The 25262-nt window shown below is 33.7% G+C and overlaps 1 protein-coding gene, 1 long non-coding RNA gene, 1 other non-coding gene and 1 pseudogene across 3 annotated transcripts; all 4 read right to left on the minus strand.

Moving 5' to 3' along the window:
* Nucleotides 1–81: 81 nt before the first annotated feature.
* Nucleotides 82–3052, minus strand: LOC110796127 (heat shock 70 kDa protein 18-like). Its single transcript, XM_056837820.1, has 2 exons — nucleotides 2617–3052; nucleotides 82–2024 (listed from the first exon to the last, which is right to left on the minus strand). The coding sequence occupies exons 1-2, from the start codon at nucleotides 2843–2845 to the stop codon at nucleotides 316–318; spliced, it is 1938 nt and encodes a 645-aa protein (XP_056693798.1). The 5' UTR covers nucleotides 2846–3052; the 3' UTR covers nucleotides 82–315.
* Nucleotides 3053–7605: 4553 nt separating this feature from the next.
* Nucleotides 7606–7689, minus strand: TRNAL-CAA (transfer RNA leucine (anticodon CAA)). Its single transcript has one exon. It is a non-coding gene; the product is annotated as a tRNA-Leu (tRNA).
* Nucleotides 7690–10784: 3095 nt separating this feature from the next.
* LOC130468112 (uncharacterized) lies at nucleotides 10785–11796 on the minus strand. The gene is made up of 3 exons (XR_008928510.1): nucleotides 11747–11796; nucleotides 11556–11633; nucleotides 10785–11122 (listed from the first exon to the last, which is right to left on the minus strand). It is a non-coding gene; the product is annotated as an uncharacterized lncRNA (long non-coding RNA).
* A 3683-nt stretch (nucleotides 11797–15479) lies between these two features.
* On the minus strand, nucleotides 15480–20593 carry LOC110796126 (heat shock 70 kDa protein 18-like; annotated as a pseudogene).
* Between the last annotated feature and the right edge of the window lie 4669 nt (nucleotides 20594–25262).

Consider the following 25262-nt stretch of genomic DNA (forward strand, 5'->3'; position numbering starts at 1 on the left):
TAAGAAGAAGTCCACTAGATTGCTAGTAGTTACAACAAAAGCTGACGGCAAACAGCCTCCAAATCACCGTGCTAGCCAAAATTACGATTGCACACAAAACAAGCAAGAGAACTGCATCTAGTCAGGCCGAAACCTTCTGTACATGAACTGATGGAATTCACCAGAACCAAAAGAGTAATAAGCAAAAGGTAGTGTACTAGCTTAATCTAGTCAGGCTAACTAAAAAGACTAACAGTCATATCCGACCAATGGAATTCCAGAACCAAAAGAGTAATAAGCAAAAGGTAGTGATCATGTTCACTAATTGAACCAAGCTTAATCAAGTTCAATAATCTCGATCTTGGGGCGAGCCTCAGCACAAGCATTCGCCTTCTCCTGCTGGTACATCTTCTGAATAATAGGTTTGCAGAAGCTTTCGAACTCTTCCATTTTCTCCTCGAACTTAGCGGCATCAGCAAGCAAATGGTTCCATTCTAACCATTGGGTTATCTTCTCGATTTCATCGCCCACTTTTCTCTTGTCCTTGATGTTGATCCTCTTTCCACAACCTCTTAAGCTGCCCTTTACATCGTTTACATAATTCTCCAACTTGTTTTTAACTATGGCTGCCTTCTTGCGCTCCTCATCCTCCGCCTTGAATTTTTTGGCTTCCTCCACCATCTTGTCAACTGATTCCTTTGATAACCTCCCACTGTGATTGGCAATTACGATTTTGTCCTTGTTGTTGGTGCCTACAAGCTCTGCAGACACGGTTAAAATGCCATCATCATCCATGTTAAAACAGACATCAAATTTAGGGACGCCTTTCGGTGCTGGAGGGATGTTATTCAGGTAAAATTTGCCCAAAAAGTTGTTGTCTTCAGCATAGGGTCTCTCACCCTCATATACTGCAAATAACGCGGATGCTTGGTTGTCAAACCTAGTAGAAAATACAGTAACCATCTTAGTTGGGATAGTTGTATTCCGAGGAATTACGACTTCCATGTAACCATCAGCATCCTTAATGCCAAGTGATAGAGGAGCAACATCCACAAGAACCGCATTCTTACAACTACCTACACCAGCCAAGATTGCAGCGTGGAATGCAGCTCCACATGCTACAGCCTCATCAGGGTTGATACTCTTACAAAGCTCCTTCCCATTGAAAAAATCTTGCAACAACTGTTGAACTTTTGGGATTCGAGTAGACCCACCCACAAGAACAACATCATGAATGCCACTCTTCTCCATCTTAGCATCTTTCAAACACTTTACAACAGGAACCAAACAATCCTGGAACAAATCCATGTTCATCTTTTCAAATCGAGCACGGCTAATGCTAGAACAAAAATCAATTCCCTCAAAAAGGCAATCAACCTCAATTGCAGTCTCAGTAGTTGAAGACAGGATTCTCTTAGCCTTCTCACAAGCAGCTCTTAACCTTCCAAGAGCCCTATGATTACCACTAATATCTTTGTTGTGCTTTCTCTCAAATTCGGCAACAAAATGGCTCAACATTCTATTGTCAAAATCTCTTCCACCAAGATGAGTATCCCCACTTACTGCTTTAACTTCAAATACACCCTTCTTGATTGTGACCAACGAGACATCAAACGTCCCACCACCAAGGTCAAAAACAATAACATTATTTGCCACATCACTGTTAGTACTCTGCCTTTCAAGACCATAAGCAATGGCAGCTGCTGTTGGCTCGTTAATGATCCGCATAACATTCAGTCCAGCAATAACACCAGCATCTTTAGTTGCTTGCCGTTGTGCATCATTGAAGTAGGCCGGAACTGTAACAACTGCGTTCTTCACTTTTAAACCAAGATAAGACTCTGCTATCTCTTTCATCTTCGCCAGAAGCATTGAGGATATCTCCTCTGGAGCAAATTGCTTCAGTTCATCCTTGTAAATAACTTCAATCATAATCCTCTTGAAATCATTTGCATCAGCAGTAGGTATCACTTTGAATGGCCACATCTTCATGTCTTTCTGTACCATTTCATCGCCGAAACTCCTTCCTATAAGCCTCTTTGCATCTACAACAACAAAAGATCTTACAATCATCTCCAAATTTAAACCAACCCCATCATGAGTGTACTAGAGGAGTACTAGAAGTTACATATTCCATTTCTGGCCTTAACTTTTTTAGGAGTTCACATATTAATCACTGTACCAACCCCAACACAAGGAACAATTTTAACAATTTACAGTAAAAATTGAACAATTTTAGCAATTTACAGTAAAATTTGAACAATTTTAGCAATTTACCGTAGAAATTGTTGATAGATGCAGTACCATGGAAAAGGGTTCAAATTTAGTTTGAAAAGCAAGACAACATTTGATAACTGGCTATGACCCATAATCTCTTACACACCCACTTTAGTTGAGTTGGAGGAATGTTTGAAGATTCAATTATTCTCCATTTCTTATTCAGAAAAGAACCAAACTTTTTCCAGACATTTCCAAATAATTTAGTGATAATTATCCAATCTGAACAGGGAAATGTCGATTGAAACTTGAAGAAAATGAGGCCAATTTCTACTTTTTTTTTTATTTAATTGTTTAACCTAAGGAGGCATAAAGAACAAAACTTTAAACTAAACAACAGAGGAAGAGAGAAAGACAAACCAAAAATGGTGTTGGTAGGATTATTTCCGGCCTGGTTGGTGGCAGCCTCGCCAATAAGACGCTGGGTTCCGTTAAAAGCCACCCAAGACGGCGTCGTACGGTTGCCTAAGTCGTTGGTGATAATCTCAACACGGTCCTGCTGTGGCATCCACGCTCCGACGCAAGTGTAGGTGGTTCCGAGATCGATTCCAATCGCCGGCCATAATTCTCCTTCTTTTCCACTCATCATCTTCAACTCTTCTTCTTGTAGAGAGAATTACTGTAGTTTGTTTCTTTGCTGGGTTTGAAAATTGAAATGGTGGTGATTCTGGGGAATAGGAATAACTTGCTGACTTCTTGAGTAGACTTTAGCAGAATAGCAGGACTGCAGGAGGTGGAGTGATCTTGTTACTCCACTAGACCACTCTACCTATGGACTAGGCCACAACGTGGTGGACTAGGTTTTTTAAGTTTTAACTATCCAACAATTACCATTTTGATATAACTAAAACGTGTGACATATCAATATATCATCGACATTTGAGAAATTGTGAGTACTAGTTGTGTGAGGTTTTCTGAATCTATACTAGGTATACCATTAAAATGGTATACTAAGGACAAAATAGTAACTTTAATTGGTATATTAAGGGTTAAATGGTAAGTTCATGTAATAAATTGAGTCTGGCCCACGAAAAATAACATTTATATTTGACTTGTTAGTACCAAACCATGTTGTTTAGAACCAAACAAAAATAAAACCACGTTACCAAACTATATTGTTTGGTATCACATGAGAAAATACAACTACTTTTCTTGTACCAAAATATGTGATTTGGTATTAAATAAAAATGCAGAATATTAGTATACCATTTCAATGGTATACCTAGTATAGATTAAGACTTCCCCCTAGTAGTGGTCAATTGATGATTCTACGACCTTAAAAAGTACTCCCTCCGTTTCTTTTTTTTGTATCCGTTTCCATTTTAAGCGTTTCATATTGTTGTATCCATTTAGAATCTATTCTATTTTTGGACATACATTTTATCCTAAAATACCCTTACATTTCTATCTAATTACCAAAATACCTAAAGATTCTACCCATATTCCCACCTAATTTTTCTCACCCATAATATTTAATTCTTTTCCCCATATACACACTCTCTCACCTCCTTTTATCACCCATCATTATCACTCCTCTCTCTTACCTTATTTCTTTATTATTTTCTCACTCCTTTATTTATTATAATCTCTTACCACCAATCATTTCTCTTACACCCAATCATTACACTTATACCCATACAAACCAATATTCCAATTTTCTTAAAAACCACACCAGATTCCAAATGGATACATCAAAAAGAAATGGAGGGAGTACCTCCCTTGTCCTTACAAGTTTACCCTAAATTATATTTTTCACTTTATTAAGAAAAAATGCAAATGTAAAAATATCCATGTGATAACAAATAAAAAGGAGAGACTAAAAGTTTAATAAGGGGACCAAAAATAAATTGTGTACAAGGGTATTATTTTAATAATTATTATTTTATTCTTATTTAGACTGGTCTAATAAGTTCCAATCAGATCTAGTTAAATCCAATAAGTTTAGATAATTTCACGTCACATAAGTTGAAGAGAACACACTTGTATGAACACACTAAAAGCATGCGATAAAACGAAATGATGAAATTAATATGTACTTCGTACTTCTCCGTCTCTTTTTGTTCTTTACGTTTTATTTTTAGGTGCCCCAAAATATTTTTAACATTTACTTTTATATTATCACATAAAGGCCTTAATATTCTATCAAAATTTATGTCCAATGATTATATTAACCAATTAAATTCATTAGGTCATTTAATCTCTCACACTTTTTCATTTGGGCATCATTTTCCCAATATCATATTTTTGATAAAAGTGAAAACATTATAAATGAACGTAATTTGTTTTGTTTAAATAAATAAAAAAATTAGAGGAATCTCAATTCACATTAATTAGTCGTTACAACGCGTGCAAAATACCAAGCGTAAAGAACAAAATTAGACGGGTGGAATAACTTTTATGTCAAGCAAATTGTGCAATAAATAAAAAATAGAAGGAAATAATAGTTATAGGCAAAATTGATCAAAAGGTCTTGTATGCGCAAAGTGTACAGTAAATTTATTATACACCAACATAACTTTTACCCAGTTTTCTCTAACTTTTATATTTTTTAAAAAAAATTGATAAAAAGGCATTTTAAAGTGTTAAATGATTAATTTTATACATTATCTAATTTTGAAGAAATATTTTTTATTTAAATGAAAAATTTCATCACTAAAAAATAGATAATTTTTACATATATAATGGTAACTTTTAAGCATTTTACGTCAACTTCTACTTCTACTTCGGTGGACAATATTTATTGTACACCCATGTAATTAAGAATTTGTGAAATTTGATTTGGTTAATGTTGTTTTAGGCTGAAATTTCCTAAACTGAAATTAAATTAAATGAAAAAGTTTGGTGCGAAATTATTTTAGCATGTTTTGCCGGGAGAAGCCCGACAATGCATCACACTGCAAAACTCGTTAAAATAATTAAGTGGAATAAGTACAATGGGCCTGGTAGACCTAGTTATCGGGTGGGGCGGATCAGGGTCGGTGCGGGTCAAAAGAGGGTCGGGTATTGAAAGGGTCATTTTTAGCGGGTCGATAACGGGCAGGATTTTTAGCGGGTCATTAGTGGGCGGGTCAATAAACGAGCAATGAAAAATGAAAAACAAAAGAGCCATGTGCAAGTACAAGTAAATACGAAGCTATACACGTAATTTTTTGTGTCATTACTATTTTAATTTTCAAAATAAGTGTAGTATAAGTTTGACCCTATAATGACCCTGTCCAATAAAGGCCATGTCCAATAAGAGTCCTGCCCAATAAAAGCCCTATTAACTTGACCCTGACCCTATATCCATTGGACTACCCTATCCAATAACCAGGTCTAGGGCCTGGTTATGGATCATTCTTAACCAGTTCCAAGACACGCAGATAGGCACGAGTAAAGATGGTAAGGGTAGGGTCTAGTAATACTCGAATTCGGACTCTAACTTATTTGACCTATACCCATATCCTACGTCTATTCTATAGAGTTTAAAATTACAAGACCTGTATCCGGAGCTATGGGTGCGGTAGGGTTTGGGTTGGGTCTAGGGTATGGAGCAGGTCAGCATTGCTTATTTATTCTATAACTTTTATCGACATTTTTATATACAATTATATTAATGCAAAAATAATAATATAAGACCAACAATTGTGACATTTTAAAACAAATAATTAGCTAATCGCCAAAAATCATCACTGTATTTCCTTAAACATGTTACAATTTAAAGTACTAAGCTGACAAATTGCAAAATCTTAAGTTTTCAACTATACAATGTCAATGCCAGAGGTCTCTTTGACTGGGAGAGTGGTAGACTGGTAGTGTACTAGTGTAGGTTAGATTGTTAGAGGAGTAGAGGTGGTTTTCTAAATTGATTTTGGGTTATATTTTATTTTTTAAAATTTTATTTTTTTAACATAAAATTTGAGCAAGTCTAGTTTAGGATCAAGGTAGGGTTTAGGTCTGAAAAGTCGGACTCTTACCTACCTTACACAATACATCATATATTCATACCTAGGACCTAGTAGGTCTGAAAATTAAGACCCATGCCAGTCCAGATAGAGTGTTGGATGCGGTCCGGCACAACCCACATAACGTGAGATATTGGTCAATGTTTTCAAAGAGTCTTGCATGCACAATTGTACAATAAATTTATTGTATATCGGGATAACTTTTATCCAGTTTTTGTATTTTAATAAATGTAATGATTCACTATTATATTATGAAAAAACAGTTGATGGCTATTTTTAAATTATATTTCCCAAAGTAGCTACTCTTTTATCTTTAACTTAAAAACCAATGAACCGGTTTGAGTTTTTTTTACATACCAGAGAACCGGTTTAATTTTTTTAAATAGTGAACCGGTTTAAAGTTTTTTAATTAGAGAACCGGTTGGCGATTTCCGTATACGCCTCTTAGCAACGTCAGTTTTGTATAAGGACTTGATCGCAAATATTACAAATATAAAGCAATTAGGTGAATTAATGTTGTTGCGGATATTGTTAATTCGCTTAGATAAGCAAATTCGTTGTGTTAAATTTGTTTGGCAAACTAAACTAAGAATTTAACATACTCTAAAACTGTGTGCGTGATAGCTAGTGACGTGTAGGAGAGGAGTAGCACGTGCACTAAAGGCGCCTAACAGTACAATTTTTTGCATATTTTACCCTTGCAAGTCTGAACACTATAGCCAATTGTATTTTTATTTTATTTTTAAATTACTGTAATTTCTCATTAATTATTAAGTATGAAACTATGAATCAAATAACAATTGATTAAAATGATTAATTAATAATTAGCTTATCATTGGAGCAAGAAATAGCGAGCCATGGTGTAGCTTGAGAAGATGATGTGTCATAACAAGCTATAATACGAATTCGCCCACGATTGGAGTTTAGGTTGGCAAAAAGAAAACGTAATTAAAATATTAATAATGGGCAAATAAACGAACTTAAATTATTACTATGGCATGTATGTACCGAATTTACAACATCATGAGCAAGAATTTAAATTATCTGTCGGCAATTCAAAAGAAAAGTAAATACGGAGTATGGAAAAGACAAAAGAAAAGATAAAAAAAAAACCAAAAAAACCCGGTTAACTATATAAAAAAAAGAACCAAACCAAACCGGTTTAATTGTTTTTGTCACAAAGTAAAAATAGTTATTTTGGTAAATATATTTAGCTAGTTGGGAAATAGATTTTAAAAATAGCCATTTTGGTAAATAAAAATGAACTCATACATAGTGGTTTTTTGTTTTTGAAAATTTTCAATTTATTGAATAATAATTTAGTTTTTACATAGATTTCTTAATTTCTTTAATACTTCGTGTAATGAGTTATGAGAATTGCCAAAGGAAAAAAAAACAGAAATTGTGTCAGAAGTTGGATTTGAACCCACGCCCTCTTACGAAGACCAGAACTTGAGTCTGGCGCCTTAGACCACTCGGCCATCCTGACATTTTTGTTAATTGTATGACCTTATTATTATATGAGAATTGAAAGATTTTGAACACATGTTAATGATGATGAGTCGATGACTAATCCTGCCTCCCCCACCAAAACGAGGTCTGTAGCAATACAGATTATAGCATCGACGTTAAAAGCAAGGAGCCAATTTTGTAGTGTTAATGGAATAGAACTATTTATTGGACATGGTATCTCAATGAGTATATGGTTTGGATCATGTTAATATGTTTTTATTGGACATGGCCTTTAGTGGATAAGGTCAATATAGGACCGAACTCATAACACAATAATTTTAAATCTAAAATAGTTATCACATAAAAAATTATATGGATAGCTTTGTATTTGTTCGCATACGGCTCTTTTTTTTCAAAAGGTCTTGCGCGCACAAGATAACTTTAATCCATTTTTTTTGTAACTTTAACCTAGTTTTGATTAACTTTTATATAAGTACAAAAAAGTTGATAGATAAACATTTTAAAGGATTAAATGATTAATTTTATACTCCCTCCATTCCTTTTTGTTGTTCCCCTAAAGAATGTTGGGTGTGGTTTAAGAAAACTGAATCTTGGTTTGTATTGGGATATGAGTAATGATTGGGTGTAAGAATAATGATTGGGTGTAAGAGATTATATATTTAAAATAAGGTAAGGAGAGAGAAAATATTAAATAAATAAGATAAATGGGAGAAATTTTATTATTAATAACAAACAAAAAAGGATTAAATTCGAACCAGAAAAATCGAACCACAAAATTGCAGAAAATTCGTACCAGAAAAATCAACAAAAAGATCAAGAAAATCCAACCAAAAACCCCCAAAAAATTCAACAGCAATCAACCCAAATTCAACCAAAATCAACCGAGAATTCAACCCAAATTCAACCAAAATCAAACCCAGAAAATCGAATAAATAATTTTAAAAAATAAACCCAGAATTCAACCCAAATTAAACCCAGAAATACGAACAAGTTTAACCCAAATTAAACTCAGAAAATCGAGCAAATTTAACCCAGAAAACCGAACAACAAATTCAACCCAATTTGAACAAATTCAACCCAGAAAATCGATTAAATTCAACAAAAAATCGAGCAAAATTCAACCCAAATCCAACCCAGAAATGCGAACAATTTCAACCCATAAATACTCACAAATTCAACCCAAAATCAACCACCAAATTCGACCAAATTTAACCCAAAAATCAACCCAATAATTCAGCCAAAAATCGACGAAAATCAACTGAAAAATTCGACAAATACCACCCAGAAAATTCGACAAAAACCACCAAAAATTCGACAAAAACCACCAAAAATTCGACAGCAATCAACCAAAAAAATCTAGCAAAATAAACCCAGAAAATTCAACGAAAAAATACAAAATAATAATTAATAACACTTGATCCTTACTATCACTCACGATTTTAAGGATTTAGAGGTCAAATTCGACCATAAAAACTCTAGATCTAGAGTTTTTATGGTCGAATTTCACCATCTAAAGCCATATTTCCGTATTCTATAACTTTAACGGAGGGTGGTGGCGGCGGCGGAGGTTTGGTTGTGGTGGTGGCGGCGATCTCACTCCCGGTATGAAAGAACAGGGAGATCTTTAGGAGGAGAGAGTGAAAAACAGAGCAAGAAAATGAAGAGAGAGAGAGAGGGATAGTAAGATAATGAAGAGAGAGATAGAGAAATCAGAAATAACGAAGAGAGAAATCAGAAATAATGAAGAGAGAGAGAGAGAAATCAGAAATAATGAAGAGAGAGAGAGAGAAATGAGGAGGGGGGTTGAAGTGAAAGTGACGGGTAGTGGGGTGGGGTTATGGGGGATGGGAAATTAATTAAATAAGGTGGGTGGGGTAAAAGTGGGTGGGAAAGGGTAGAATCTTAGGGTATTTTTGGTAAATAGTGGGGAATCTTAGGGTAAATTGGTAAAAAAACTATGGCCAAAAATAGTAAAGATTCAGTAGGGGAACAACAAAAAGAAACGCCAAAAAAGGAAATGGGAACAACAAAAAGGAATGGAGGGAGTACATTATTAGAGATTTTGAAGAAATAAGTTTTATTAAAATGAAAAAAGTTATCACTAAAAAATAGATAACTTTTACCTATGTAAGCATAACTTTTAAGCCTTTTGAGTTAACTTTTACTCCGGTGTACAATAATTATTGTACAACCCTTGTAAATAAGAATTTGTGTTTTTTTTTTCTTTCCATTTTTTCTTGTTTGTTTATTGACCCGCGACCCACTATAACCCGCCCATTATTAACCCGTTAAAATTGACCATTTTATTACCCGATCCATTTTGACCCACACCAAACCTGACCCGACCCGCCCAATAACCAGGTCCATAAAGGATACTCTGTAATATAGTACCGAACTCATAACACAATAATCTATATATTATACTAAAAGAGAGGAAATCAATGTGGAGCTGACAAATGTCGCTCTCTAATTTGCCTCTCTTTTAATTAAAATAAATATATTTTTTAAAAATATTCTCTGATATATATAGAATAATATCAAACTCTTAATTAAAGAAAATAAAATTATATCGTCATACTCAATACTCATATTCATCTTTAACTTTATACTCAATACTCAATACTCATATTCATCTTTAACTTTATACTAATTTATACTAATTCATGTTCTTTTGCCTATGCACACATGTACTTTTGGTTCACCAATCACCATTGTCCATAGTCCACGAATTGACCAAAACCTCACCCGTAGCTCCTTTAATTTAGGGGGTGTGAATATAAAATTTAATCAGTTTTCATCTCCTAAGAGTTCAAAAAATGGATAGAGTGTCTGCTCCTGCACAGTCTTTTCAACTATTCACTTTCACCATTTAACTATAAAGAAAAACCCCCCAAACAAAAAGAACCTGGGAGGGGGAGGGGGAGGGGGGGGGGGGGGGGGAGGGGTTAAGCAAAAACTCCAAATAACCTCCACTGAAATTGATGTCATAAAAAAAACCTGATTTTAACATGAATCTCTCACATAACATGTTTGAAGCATTACGTATTAGTGTATTACTATGATAATAATTTGTAAATTTCTTAAAATCTAAACTTTGAAACATATGCCCCACCTAGATGCAAACATGCTGCATACTATTTCAAAACATGTCAATCTTCGACATCTAAATTAATAGCCTGAAGCTGAAATACATAAGTAATGTTACACAAAATTACAACTCAAAGTCCCTTATTACTTAAATCTCACTTACAATCTACAAATATATACAGGAACCAAACTCTTAAAAAGGTAAAAGTAAATCATTAGAAGCATAAATAGGAAAAACTAACCTTTAACAGGGGAACAAAAGGCAGTTGAATCGTTGTTGGGTAACAACCCGGGTTGGGAACTAGCCGAGCATTCTGAATTTCTTGCCTTAATATTTCTGTTAAACCATATACGACTTCTTTCTAGGAGCAAGAAAACCAACAAAATTTAAAGGAAAACGGAGAGAAAGATGGCTTCAAATTTTAAACCAAATTCTTAGGATATTGAAGACATCTTGCATGTGAAACAATAAAAAGTACATGATAAAATGCATGACTAATAAAGTTCTATCATCAGTAACATATTCAGGCACTTTCATGCCATTGCTTCCGGAAGGGGAATACATACAATAGATGTATTAGCACTTAGCACTGAGATGTCATAAGAAGTTTTACCATTGAAGTCATCAATAATTGTTTGTGTGTCGGACTCCATAGTACACAACATTTATTTACTAAGACAATTTCTTATGACTTGATTATCATACCGCAAAACAACATAGATTGACCAGGACATGATAATGACAAGAAATACGGTTACAAAAAAAATCTTCCATAGACACCATAATTGGCATACCTGTAATTCCGGTGCTCTATGAGGCTGACCATACCATTACTCATACTCAGCAATATCTCGAAGTCGGAAGTCCTGAAACTATTCATATTAATTTCAAGCAGTTAAACTCTCATGTTATAATAAATAAATAAAAACTTTATCATGGAAACTAGATAAAAATCTAGCTTCAGTAAGCTGCATTGGACACATACCGCAGAAAGATCAACAACTTTTAGCGAGTGAGGAAGAGCTTTAATTATATCCTGAACAAAAAGAATGGGGATGTTACATGTTTATAATGTCACACTAAAGAAAAATATTATGAAACACAAACTTGATAATTCAATTGTCTTCAATTGTTGCATGATTAACAAATATATAACTGAGAGAAGAGACGCCTTCATAGGGACGCCTATAGTTTTTGTGTCACACGGATTGACTTCATTCCACATGTAGGATCGTATTATGCAAAGCTTGACATGTAAGGTAGAGAAATACCTGTGTTGTACCATGGGGCAAACAACAAAACACGACATCAACTTTTGAAAAGTCAACATCGTTGACAGCAAGCAAATTCGGCAAGTTCTGCAAACAAGAAGATATCCATCTTCATTGGCAGGTTCATCTATATATATTATACTAAAAGAGAGGAAATCAATGTGGAGCTGACAAATGCCGCTCTCTGATTTGCCTCTCTTTTAATTAAAATAAATATATTTTTTAAAAATATTCTCTGATATATATATAGAATAATATCAAACTCTTAATTAAAGAAAATAAAATTATATCGTCATACTCAATACTCATATTCATCTTTAACTTTATACTAATTTATACGAAGTATATATTAACTAATGTGTGTAGCTTACCATATAGCAACAATCATTTTCATATTAATGTTTAATATGGAATATGGTTTTTCTAAGTTAATAACATATATACACCTAAATGCATACGATAAGAATGATCCATTATTGAAAAAAGAAATGCCTAAATAAGCAATTACACCCCATAGACTTGACGAAGTAAATTTTACCAGTTGTGTGAAAATTGTATTTTTGGAACCTACCGAAAACAATGCAAAGAAAAATACATGTGGGATATTTATCCTTAAATAGATATTATTTCCATGGCTGCCATCATTGGTAAAATCAATCTAGCGCTAGAGCAACAAACTCAACAAGATATTACACTCTTTAGTCTCCAACTAATCAACACCCGACATACGCGACCATCGCAATTTATTGTCTTATTGAGACAGATGCTAACCGCCATGAGTCCATGACTACTGAGAGAAATTAAGTAATGATTTTGAAACGGACTAAAAAGAAAAGTGACATTGATTTTGAAACGGAGGAGAATCAATCTCCCATAGTCCATATATACGATATTGTCGATATTCTTTAACATTGACATCATTTGAGAGCAAAGAGAAAATCAATGCGGAGTATATAAAGGAGATCGATGGCGGTTGTGTGATTGTGTTTGTGCATAGGTTAGAAATATCGGAAAAATAATTAAATAAAAAATTTATAGGCTCGCATGAAAATTGAATTATTAATATGGGAGTACATATTGTATAACGAGTATCAATATGAATGGCAATAAAATTTTAAAAAATAAATCGCAACAATCTTTGACATAAAATATTTCACATGATCCAAACATATATATTTTCCCACATACAATATTATGGAAAACGTGTATATTCTCTAATCTATATTAACAAATTGAACAAAATGTGTACTAAGATGTACTACCTACGTTTCAAATGATCTTTACGGGTTACTATTTGCATAAATATTAAAACAAATATGAAAAGTGTGTAAAAAGTTGGGTGCATATAATAAAATATGGATAAAGTAAGGTAGATGTGTAGAAATGTGGGTAAGAGGGGTAAGATAGTAGATTTTTATGTCATAAAATAGAACAAAGAACAATTTAAAAAACATTTATGAAACAGACTAAAAAGAAAAGTGTAAAAATCATTTTGAAACGGAGATAGTATATTAATATTGAAATATGTTTTTGTATGGATATTTTGTTACAATTACACCCCATAAAAATAGATTAAATCGTAGTCTATTACATTTTTCACTCTTTGATTTAATCACTTGATTAATATATAATTGTTTTTGGTGAGAATCCGTCACAAGAGAAATATAATTACAGAAGGAGGAGTGAGATTCGAACCTCGGATATATAAAAAGAAAAGAACCGCAATAAAACAAATAATGAGTATGATAGTAAGAGTAAGAATTAAACTAATAGACAATACATACGAAGTAGATCACAATGTATGTAGTACATAGTTAAACAGTATATAGATTGTGTTTTATCTTACACAGACCCTAAAACGTTTAGAGTAAGATTTGAACTCGAGACCACAACTAGGTTAAAGAAAAATGTTTTAAATTTTAAAGATTTAAAAAAAAAAAAAAAGTAATTGGTATAACAATTACTCTTCTCTTCATATGAAAAATTACAATGAGAATAAGTCAAAGGGATTAAGAAAATATAATTGCATCAATATGATTAATATCAAATATTTTTAATAGCCCTTTTTCTTTGGTATGACTTCTTTTAAAATTGTCTTAAAATGCTCATGCGTAATACCTGGCCTATATTGACAAAATGATTATCTAAAATATATAGATATCAATATTTTAAATTACTACAAAATTAGTAAATTTGTGAATTGGAGCGGGTTAAATGAACAACTGTCTGTATCCACCCTAATTAGATGAGAATTTTGTTGGTGGAGGATTTAGGAAGTGGCGGCAGAAAGGACCGATGATAAAAATTGCATTCGTCTAAGTATTTAATCTCCTTGCAATAAGTTTCATATGCAAAGATTGATAGTTTTTGTTTTTGTTTTTTACACCTATGTATAATATTAACTCCTACGTAGTGTTATTCAAAATTCCTATTCAAAAATTTAGTGATGAAAATAGAAACATTCCAGTATAGTTCATCATCCAAACAAGAGAAAATAATTTGTTCAAGTATTACTTAGTCGTATCGATGTTGGACATCTGCCCCCAAGTTGTATTATATATTATGTTTTATTCAAAATTATATTCTTCAATATCACTAATGATTCATCAACCTTAGTCTCTTATATTTTGAATCCTAATTAATATACTAATAACATATTCTATGAATTCTTACTCATAATAATAATAAGTGGTATTTGAATGGAGTATGAGATTGTTTTGAAACAATGTTAACAGTTGATCAATAATGGCTAATTGTTTGAAAAATAATTATTTCTGATTTTTAATATTGTGTTAGATTTCTATTTAGACCAACTTTTGTAGATTGTCTATCATAAATAAACTTTATTTGGAAACTTGACTTAAATTGATTATTGCCTTTGATTATAGTTTCTAATGTTTTTTCTGCTCGATATATTTTTCAAATGAGACTATAGTAAATGGGTCGGGTTGACAAGTATACTGGGTTACATCATGTTCAAGTTTATATTGGTTCAGTTTTTTAGTGTTTAGGCTCAAACAATGTGGATAAATCAATAGCGTGATAAAAGGGGTAAAGGGTTGTGCTTCGGGTCATGTGAATTTGGTTTCAAATTATAAAATCACAATTTCTAATATATTGAGGCCTTGATTAGGGGACGGCAAAGTCAATAACTAACTTTTAGAAGTGTTAAGAATTTAAGATCAGTAGCGGGAGTAGCGGGATTAAACGGGCTATAGGTTATAAACGATTCGAATTAAATGGGATACAAGTTGTAAATGGTTCGGATTAAGTGGGTTACGGATTAAAACAATTCGGGTTGTACGTACACAGGTTTTCCCTGGGTTCATACGGTTCGGATTGAAACAGATTGGGTCATTAACGGATTTTGAATCCATTCGGCTCGGATTCAAACGGATAGGGTTGCTGCGGAACGGTTTATTATCGGGTTTAGGATCTTAATCGGGTTAATATTTTCCGGTCGGTTTGGGTTGAATATAATCGGGTCGGGTTTGCGTTCCAACTCGCGAGTTATTAGCGGTTCAGGTTCTAAACGATCGGACCAACCCAACGGGTTCAACGGTTCAGGTTGAGAATTTACATCTCTTATAGTATAAGATGATAATTGTTTGTTATACCTAACATGAAATCATAGGTGATGCATGAGAAGGAATAAAAAAAATCTACGTATTTTTCTATGTTTCTTTTCTAAATTAATTTAACTTTGCACTTAAAATTAAAATATATAAATCGTGCATCGCACGGGTCCTATACTAGTTTTAAATCTAAAATAGTTATCACATAAAAAATTATATGGATAGCTTTGTATTCGTTCGCATACGGCTCTTTTTTTTTCTTGTTTGTTTATTGACCCGCAACCCACTATAACCCGCCCATTATTAACCCGTTAAAATTGACCATTTTATTACCCAATCCATTTTTGACCCACACCAAATGGTTCCATTCCAGCCATTTGATCATCTTCTCAATTGCATCACCCACTTTTCTCTTGTCCTTGATATTGATCCTCATTCCACAACCTTTTAAGGAGCCCTTTACATCATTTACATAATTCTCAAACTTGTTCTTAACTATTGCTGCCTTCTTGCGCTCTTCATCCTCAGCTTTGAATTTTTTGGCTTCCTCCACCATCTTGTCAACTGATTCCTTTGATAACCTCCCACTGTGATTGGCAATTACGATTTTGTCCCTGTTGTTGGTGCCTACAAGCTCTGCTGAGACAGTAAGGATGCCATCAACATCAATGTTGAAACAGACATCAAACTGAGGGACACCTCGAGGTGCTGGAGGTATGTTATATATACAGCCAAAATCTGCCCAAAAAGTTGTTGTCTTTAGCAATGGGTCTCTCACCCTCAAACACTGAGAAAGATATACCCAATTGGTTGTCAAACACAGTAGTGAATCTATCGGTGATCTCAGTTGGGATAGTTGTATTTCTCGGAACTACTACTTTCATGTCACCACAGTGTAACCGGATACCAAGGGACAAAGGAGTAACATCCACAAGCACAGTGTTCTTATTACTACCTACACCAGCCAATATTGCAGCTTGGAATGCAGCTCCACATGCCACGGCCTCATCCGGGTTAATACTTTTACAAAGCTCCTTTCCATTGAAAAAATCTTGCAACAATTGCTGAACCTTTGGGATTCGGGTTGACCCGCCAACAAGAACAACATCATGAATATCACACTTTTCCATCTTTGCATCTGTCAAACACTTCTGAACAGGTTCCATACAATCTCGGAACAAATCCATATTCATCTTTTCAAATCGAGCACGAGTTATGTTACAAGAAAAAATCTGTTCCCTCGTAAAGGCAATCAATCTCAATAGTAGTCTCGGTAGTTGAAGAAAGGGGTCTCTTAGCCTTCTCACAAGCAGCTAGTAACCTCCCACAAGCCCTGGGATTTGCGCTAATGTCTTTGTTGTGTTTCCTCTGAAACTCTGCTACAAAGTGGCTCAACATTCTATTGTCAATATCTCTTCCACCAAGGTGAGTGTCCCCACTTACTGCTTTAACTTCAAATACACCCTTCTTGATTGTGACCAACGAGACATCAAAAGTCCCACCACCAAGGTCAAAAACCATAACATTCTTTGCCACATCACTGCTAGTACTCTGCCTTTCAAGACCATAAGCAATGGTAGCTGCTGTTGGCTCGTTAATGATCCGCATAGCATTCAGTCCAGCAATAACACCAGCATCTTTTGTTGCTTGCCGTTGTGCATCATTGAAGTAGGCCGGAACTGTAACAACTGCATTCTTCACTTTTAAACCAAGATAAGACTCTGCTATCTCTTTCATCTTTGCCAGAAGCATTGAGGCTATCTCCTCTGGAGCAAAATGCTTCAGTTCATCCTTGTAAGTAACTTCAATCATAATCCTCTTGAAATCATTTGCATCAGCAGTAGGAATCACTTTGAATGGCCAGAGCTTCATGTCTTTCTGTACCATCTCATCGTTGAATTTTCTACCTATAAGCCTCTTAGCATCTACAAATCAAGGAGCATATATAAAATCATTCTCAAATTCAAACTCAAAACCAACTCCATCAGCATGATTTAATGTCTATTCATCACAGATTGCCAAACAAAAGTAGTATGCTATGGCTAATTAATTGGCTACACTAAGGAAAATTAACAATCTGAAACATTTCTATATTCACATTATCACATGAGATACTTACATACTCCTCTTGCCCTATAGCTTTAAGGTGGAACCTACGGTCTTCTGATGTGAACTCTCTCTCTTTATTGGTTTACAGATTCAACAAGATATTTGATAAGCAAAATTACATACTTCTACCTCAGAAACAAAACTCTAATTTCATCATCTATTACCCACAGAGCTTCTTATTCAAAATAGTTTAGTGATTATTTTCCGAACGGAAGGAGTAATGATCTACTTAAATCAGAATTTCAAATTTATACTGTTTGTGCAATTTTCTAATAATAGGGTAAATTGTAGCATATAAATTAAAGAATCAAAAGTCATAGTACATCTACAATGGATACCAAGATCAATCAATTACGGATTTTTCGGAAATTTATCGAATTTGAACTAATTGAGGGCCGGGTATGATACTAATTTTCCGGCCGGACGGAAGGAGTAATGATCTAATTAAATCAGAATTTCACATTATATTGTGTAACTATAGCAAATAAATTCATGAACTAAAAATCATAGGACATCTACAATGGATAGCAAGATCAATCAATTACGGATATTTTCAAAATTGGAACTAATTGAGGCCAGGGTATGATACTAATTTTAAGCGAGAATGTAAAAGGCACCAGACTTTAAACCCAGAATGCAAAAAGCACCAAACCCAGAAAGAAAGAAAGAAAGAAAGAGAAAAGACAAACCGAAGATGGTGTTGGTAGGATTGTTTCCGGCCTGGTTCGTGGCGGACTCGCCGATGAGACGCTGCGTTCCGTTAAACGCCACCAAGACGGCGTCGTACGGTTGCCTAAGTCATTGGTGATGATGTCAACGCGACTTTGTAGTGGTAGCCACGCTCCGACACAAGTGTAGGTGGTTCCGAGATCGATTCCAATCGCCGGCCATAATTCTCCTTCTTTTCCATTCATCATCTTCAACCCTTCTTCCGGAGAGAAGTACTGTAGTTTGTCCGTTTGTTTCTTTGCTGGGTTTCAAAATTGAAAAGTTTAACTGTCCAACAATTAGTCGTGATTCTTTTTTTATAGTTCACTTTTAACACTATTAATATAATTTTTTTTTGAGGGAAAACACTATTAATATGATTTATATTGACACAATCAAAAGAACTCTTTATAACAACCAGCAACATCCAATTATAACAATTCCAAAATTAGACACAATCAAAAGAACACTTTCTAACAACTAGCAACATCCAATTCTAGACGAAATATAAAATAGTTCGAATTCTTAAGATCAATAAATAACAAGATAATAACACAAATTAGAAAACAAGGGAAAAAGACAGCAAAAAAATTGAGAGTTCAAAATGAATTAATTCCAAAAGGTAGCATATTCACCATTTTCCATAGCCATGTCATACAAATCCCTTGGCTCCAGCATATTTGTCAAGGCATCCGAGCAATTATAGGATCGATAATGCACTTTAGCTCTATCATCTTTTCCTCAAATTCAGAAACTTCATTGAGATTGAAATTCCAGTCCAGCCATTGCATGGTCTTCTCAATGGCATCCTTTATCTTCTTCGCATCATCCTTTACAAACTTCTTTCTGCAAATTCTCACTGTTTCCCACATATTTTCAGCAAAGTTCTGCAATTCAAGCTTCGCTTTAATAACTTTTCTGTGCTCCTCATCCTCTGCCTTGTACTTCTTAGCCTCTTCCACCATTCTATCAATCTCCTGTTTGGATAACCTACCACTGCAATTCGTGATGGTTATTTCCTTCTTCTTGTCACTGCCTATATGTTGTGCTGATACTGTTAGGATACCATCATTATCAATTTCAAAGCAGACGTCAAATTGTTCAACACATTTCTACAAATCTGCCTAAGAAGTTGTTGGCTTTAGCAATGGGTCTCTCACCTTCGTATACAGGGAATGATACAGATGTTTGGTAATCGAATGCAGTGAAAATACGATCAACCTTTTTTATTGGAATGGTTGTATTTCTTGGGACGAAGAATTGCATTTCACCACTATGAAGTTCAACTCCTAGGGATAAAGGAGTGACATCTACCAGTGTACAGTCTTTATTGTTACGTAAACCACTCAAGATTGCAGCTTGAATTGCAGCACCATATGCAACAGCCTCATCTGGGTTAATGCTTTTGCAGAGCTCTTTCCCATTAAAGAAATCCTTTAACAATTCTTGAACTTTTGGGATCCTAGTGGACCCACCAACAAGGACTACATCATGAACATCACCTTTGTTCATCTTAGCGTCTCCCAAACATTTCTCAACAGGATCCATACAATTTGTAAACAAATCCATGTTCAAGTGTTCAAATCTGGCACGGGATATGGTTGAGTTAAAATCAATACCATCAAACAAACAATCCACATCAATAGTAGTCTCCGTAGTTGTTGAAAGCATTCTTTTAGCCCCCTCACAAGCAACTCTCAACCTCCCAAGAGCCCTACGATTTTCACTAATGTCCTTCTTATGTTTTCTCCTAAACTCGTCTACAAAGTGATTAACCATTCTACTGTCAAAATCTCCACCACCAAGGTGAGTGTCTCCGCTAACTGCTTTCACTTCAAAAGCCTGTTTCCCAATCTTAACCAAAGATACATCAAATGTCCCACCACCAAGATCAAAAACTAACACATTCTTAGCCAACTCTTTTCTATCAGTAACCATCTTGTCAAGGCCATAGGCAATGGCAGCAGCTGTTGGTTCATTAATGATGCGCATGACATTAAGTCCAGCAATCGTACCAGCAGTTTTAGTCGCCTGACGCTGAGAATCATTGAAGTATGCAGGAACAGTGATAACAGCATTTTTCACTTCAGAACCAAGGTACGTCTCTACAGTCTCCTTCATCTTCATCAGGACCATAGAAGAGATCTCCTCTGCAGCAAATTGCTTCTCTTCACCCTTGTAAGTAACCACAATAACAGGTTACTGACTTCAGAGGCAATAACCTTGAAAGGCCAGAGTTTCATGTCGTTTTGTACTATTTCATCAGTGAATCTTCTACCAATAAGCCTCTTTGCATCTATAATAGATCCATACGAATAAGAACCCAAACACTGAACAAAAAATCAATATAAAACCACATTATATTTCAGATTCTCAATAGTATATAGTATACTCAAAGTAAAAGATAAATGGCTAGCCTTTGCATTTAACCTCTGAAAGTTGATCTTTATTTTACACCCATTACATAAATAGTGATGCAAGCCCTTTGCATCAGGAATGTTCTTTTGGAGACGAGTTACTCTGTAAATAAGACTTCTTTATTGCTCATCGACAACTCTAATTCATTATAGAGAGTGACATTGATTATAGCTAGATCGACTCACTACCTCCAGAACTTCTTCAATAGTAGAAATTAGTTTGGGTAGTTAAGAGCAACCCCATTCCATTCTCGTTTAACATGTTTATAACATTCCAATACTTACACCAGATTCTTAGAATGTTACCTTTAGACAGATTACGGATATCAATTGAACAATTAAATTACCATAAAAGCGGTAGCACTACTAAATTCAGCACATCATGCTCTCGGGTGTAGGATCTAATTTGCGGAAATTTAAGAACATTAGTCGCACACAAATGTTGGAATCTTAGAGCATCCTCAGTGGTAAACTAATTGTTAAATTAGCTTGTCATGCCAACTAAGATTTTAAGCTAATTTACTTTCTAGTTAGGTTATTTTCCAATGGCAAACTATATAATTTACCAAACTAGCTTGATATTAAATTACGTACACTTTTCACTTTTTCATTTAATTTAAACTTTATTTTAATTAAAAACTTGCACTCCGATTGGGCAGATTTTTCCCGAGCAAATAAAAATCAAAATCACTCAAATAGTTAAGCTAGTAGCCTGAGACTTTTACAAATTGCAAGCAATTTCCTAGCTACAACCATTTATAGGCAAAATTAAAATGAAACAACACAATAAATTTCAGATTCTCCCACACAATTAAAACACATTTCAGATTCTCTATAGTGTATACTCAAACTTGAAAGATAAAAGCAGTAACACTACTAAATTCATCACATCATGCTCTTGGGAGTAGAATCTAATTTGCGGAAATTTAAGAAAATTAACCAACCATACACAAATTTTTCACTCTTACCAAATGAAATATAGGCAACAAAATTAAAATAAAACAACACAATAAACATCAAATTTAAGAAGATTGAAGTACAAAAGTGAGAGAAAGAACCGAAAATAGTGTTGACTGGATTTGCGGTAGCCTGATTTTTAGCAGCCTCGCCAATAAAGCGCCAACGCTCAGATTGTGCAGGGGTGTGCATGGTGCTCTTGGTGCACCTGTCCCAAAACGCACATAAATAACAATAAAACGCAACAAAAATAAAAACCGCAAAAAAAAAGAACATTAACAAAAGAACATTAACAAAAAGAACATTAACAAAAAGAACACTAACAAAAAGAACACTAATATTGACAAATCAGACAAAAAGTACAAATATAAAAAGCAGTTATATTTTTTCTTGTTCTTTTAAGTTCTAAAAATGTTCTTTTCCAACCAATTTACAGTATGTTCTAATTAAAAAATAAAACGACGAACCTTTGATGAACTTTAAAACCAGATTTATAATTTTTCTTGTTCTTTTAAGTTCTGGAAATTTTCTTTTCCAACCAATGTATGTTCTAATTAAAAAATAAAACGACGAACCTTTGATGAACTTTAAAACCAGATCTATATTTTTTCTTGTTCTTTTAAGTTCTGGAAATGTTCTTTTTCAACCAATTTATGTTCTAATTCCGTTATTTTATTTATCAAAAGATATCTGAAAACAACACTGTAAATATGTAAAAAGAACAATTGCTGATTCTAAAAAAGAACACACTGTTTTGATGCCACAAAAATAGAAAGTTATAAGAAAAGAACATTAAAATTTAAAAAGAACATAGAATTAAGAACGAGAAAATTTACCTTAATCACCCGATGCACCTTCATCAACAGCATAAACCTCTTTGAATGAATAAAAAAAATTCAAAAAATAGCGAAATTGAAATAGTGTTTCGCTTAATAAACTAGTTTTTTGTAAACGTAATTCAATTAAAATCACATTTCAGAGAAAGAAGGAGGAGAAAATTTGTTTTGAACTTTCTCTCTCATAAAATCTCTCTTTTGTTGGGAGAAACTAAAAGCTCTCCTCTTTCTCTCTCAAGAATGTGTTTCTAAAATGAGAAGTTATGAATCCAATAGGAGAAATATTATATATATAGAAAATGAAAAATAAAATAAAAAACAAAAACAAAAGAGGGGGAAGGAGAAGAAATACAAGCCATGTTCATGATAAGAACGGTGCACTTGTTTTTTTTTTTTTTTTTGGGTTTTGTTGTTCTGTTCTTTTATGTTTATTAGATATAAATCTTAATGTTCTTTTATTTTTGTTCTTTTTTCAAAAAGTACAGTATTGAAGAGCAAAGGAAGCTTTTACTTGACCAGCAACAAATGATGTTAAATCTTCAAAAACAGCTGAAAGAACAAGAAGAGAGGCTGAATAAACAGAGCAATTCCTCAAAAGAACAAAAAGAGGATGAACCTAAAAGAACATTATAAATAAAGAAAAAGAACATTATAAATACAGAAAAGAACATATCATGTAGAACACTTATTTTAACCATGTAAAACAACATTACCAATAAAAAAACGAACAACAATAGAGCATAAAAGAACATAATAAAGTAAAGAAAAAGAACATTAAAAATAGCAGAAAAGAACATATCATGTAGAACACTTATTTTAACCATGTGAAAAAAGAACAACAAAAAAGATAAAAGAACAACAAAAATGGTAAAAGAACAATTTGATATGAAGTGTGTAATATCAAAAGAACAACAAGCTAAAGCAAAAAAGAACAAAGAACAACAAGCTAAAGCAAAAAAGAACATGTTCAATAATTATTTTCCGTATTATTACAATCTCTTAATACATATATGAGAACCAATATATAAAAGAACAAAAGATAAGACTAAAAGAACATATAAAATCGAAAAAAGAACAGAAATCAAAATCATCAGAAATATATAATCAAGATACATTAATCATCAAAATTATCAAAATATAGAATCAAAATACATTAATCAAGGTTATTGAGAAATGCAGAAATCGAAATGATCCAAAAAATCAAAATAAATTGAAATTATGAAAATAATGAACATGGAAATCAAAATCATCATAAATAAGTAATTCGTTTTAAAAAATTGAAAAATTACCTTCACAAATCGGATTATCAGCAGAGGAATTCAAATTTGAAGAAGAAGAATCAATAGAATTTGATATTGAAGTAGAAAAATCAACCAAAATCTGAGAATTTTCTATTACTTTCTCTCTCCTCTTCACAGTTTCTCTCTCCTTTCCATAATTTTTCTCTCTCCTCTTCACAAATTCTGATTCGAAAATTATAAAAAAGAAGGTATATATACCAGAAAAATGGAGTGAAAAACAAAAGAACGAAAAAAAAGGGACAGAGCAGTCATTGTTCTTTTTTTAACAAAAGAACAACGTTTATTCTTTTTCTTATCAAAAAAACAACGTTTGTTCTTTTTTTCTCCGGATTCAACAAGATATCCGCGTTTTATATTTATTGCATGTCGTTTGGACACCAGTGCACCAAGAGCACTGTGCACACCCCTGCACCATCATATTCGCTGGGTTTGGTTGAAAGCAACACAAGACGGCGTCGTTCTGTTTCCTTGGTCATTGATGATGATCTCAACACGATCATGCTGCCAAACTCCGACACAAGAGTAGGTGGTCCCAAGATCGATTCCTATTGCCGCCCCTTCTTCTCCTCCTATGCCCTCCATTTTCTGGGTTTATTAACTATGAGTGATTGAAAAAATTGAAATTTCTGGAATTCCGTCGGATAGTGTGAAGAGTGTTTAACGTTTGACGCAATTTTCCGACGGTTCAATTAATCGGAGCGAAATACGGAAAACTCAAGTAGTCATACAGGGTTAGACGGTTAGTGAGGGTTGAGGAGGGTGTTACTGCTCAGAGATGTAGGGCTAGTGGTGATATCCGGCGTATTTTGGAAAATCCACAAAATATAGAGGTGTAATTAAATTATTGTTTAGATTTCTTAAGATATAATTAAATTTATCTCTTCAACCTACAAATGTATTTAGTACTACTGAATTTATGTACCATATATAACTTAGGTTACTAGTTTTAAGCTTGTGTGATATACGGTTTATTTGTTAATTATGTAACTATATTATTGAAAATATATTCTACTGAAGTATACTAATATTAATATATTCTACTAAAGTAGGGGTGAAAGTTTGGTAGTAAAAAATCGAAAACCGAACCGAACCGAATCGAATAAGAAATTCGGTTTGGTTTATTTTCCTATTCGATTCGGTTTGAACTGAGATTTAAAAAAAAAAAAAAAAGTTTTATGGTTTGGATTGGACTGAAAAGTTTGAAACCGAATAAACCGAACTCGGGTAAAAAGTATAACAAGGGCTTGAAAATTGGCTAAATCCATGTATAATATACGCCCAAAAATAGGCCTAAATGAAAGTCCCATGAAAATTCGGTTTCATGGTT

This window comes from Spinacia oleracea, chromosome 2 (assembly GCF_020520425.1).
Source record: "Spinacia oleracea cultivar Varoflay chromosome 2, BTI_SOV_V1, whole genome shotgun sequence".
Lineage (NCBI taxonomy): Eukaryota > Viridiplantae > Streptophyta > Magnoliopsida > Caryophyllales > Amaranthaceae > Spinacia > Spinacia oleracea.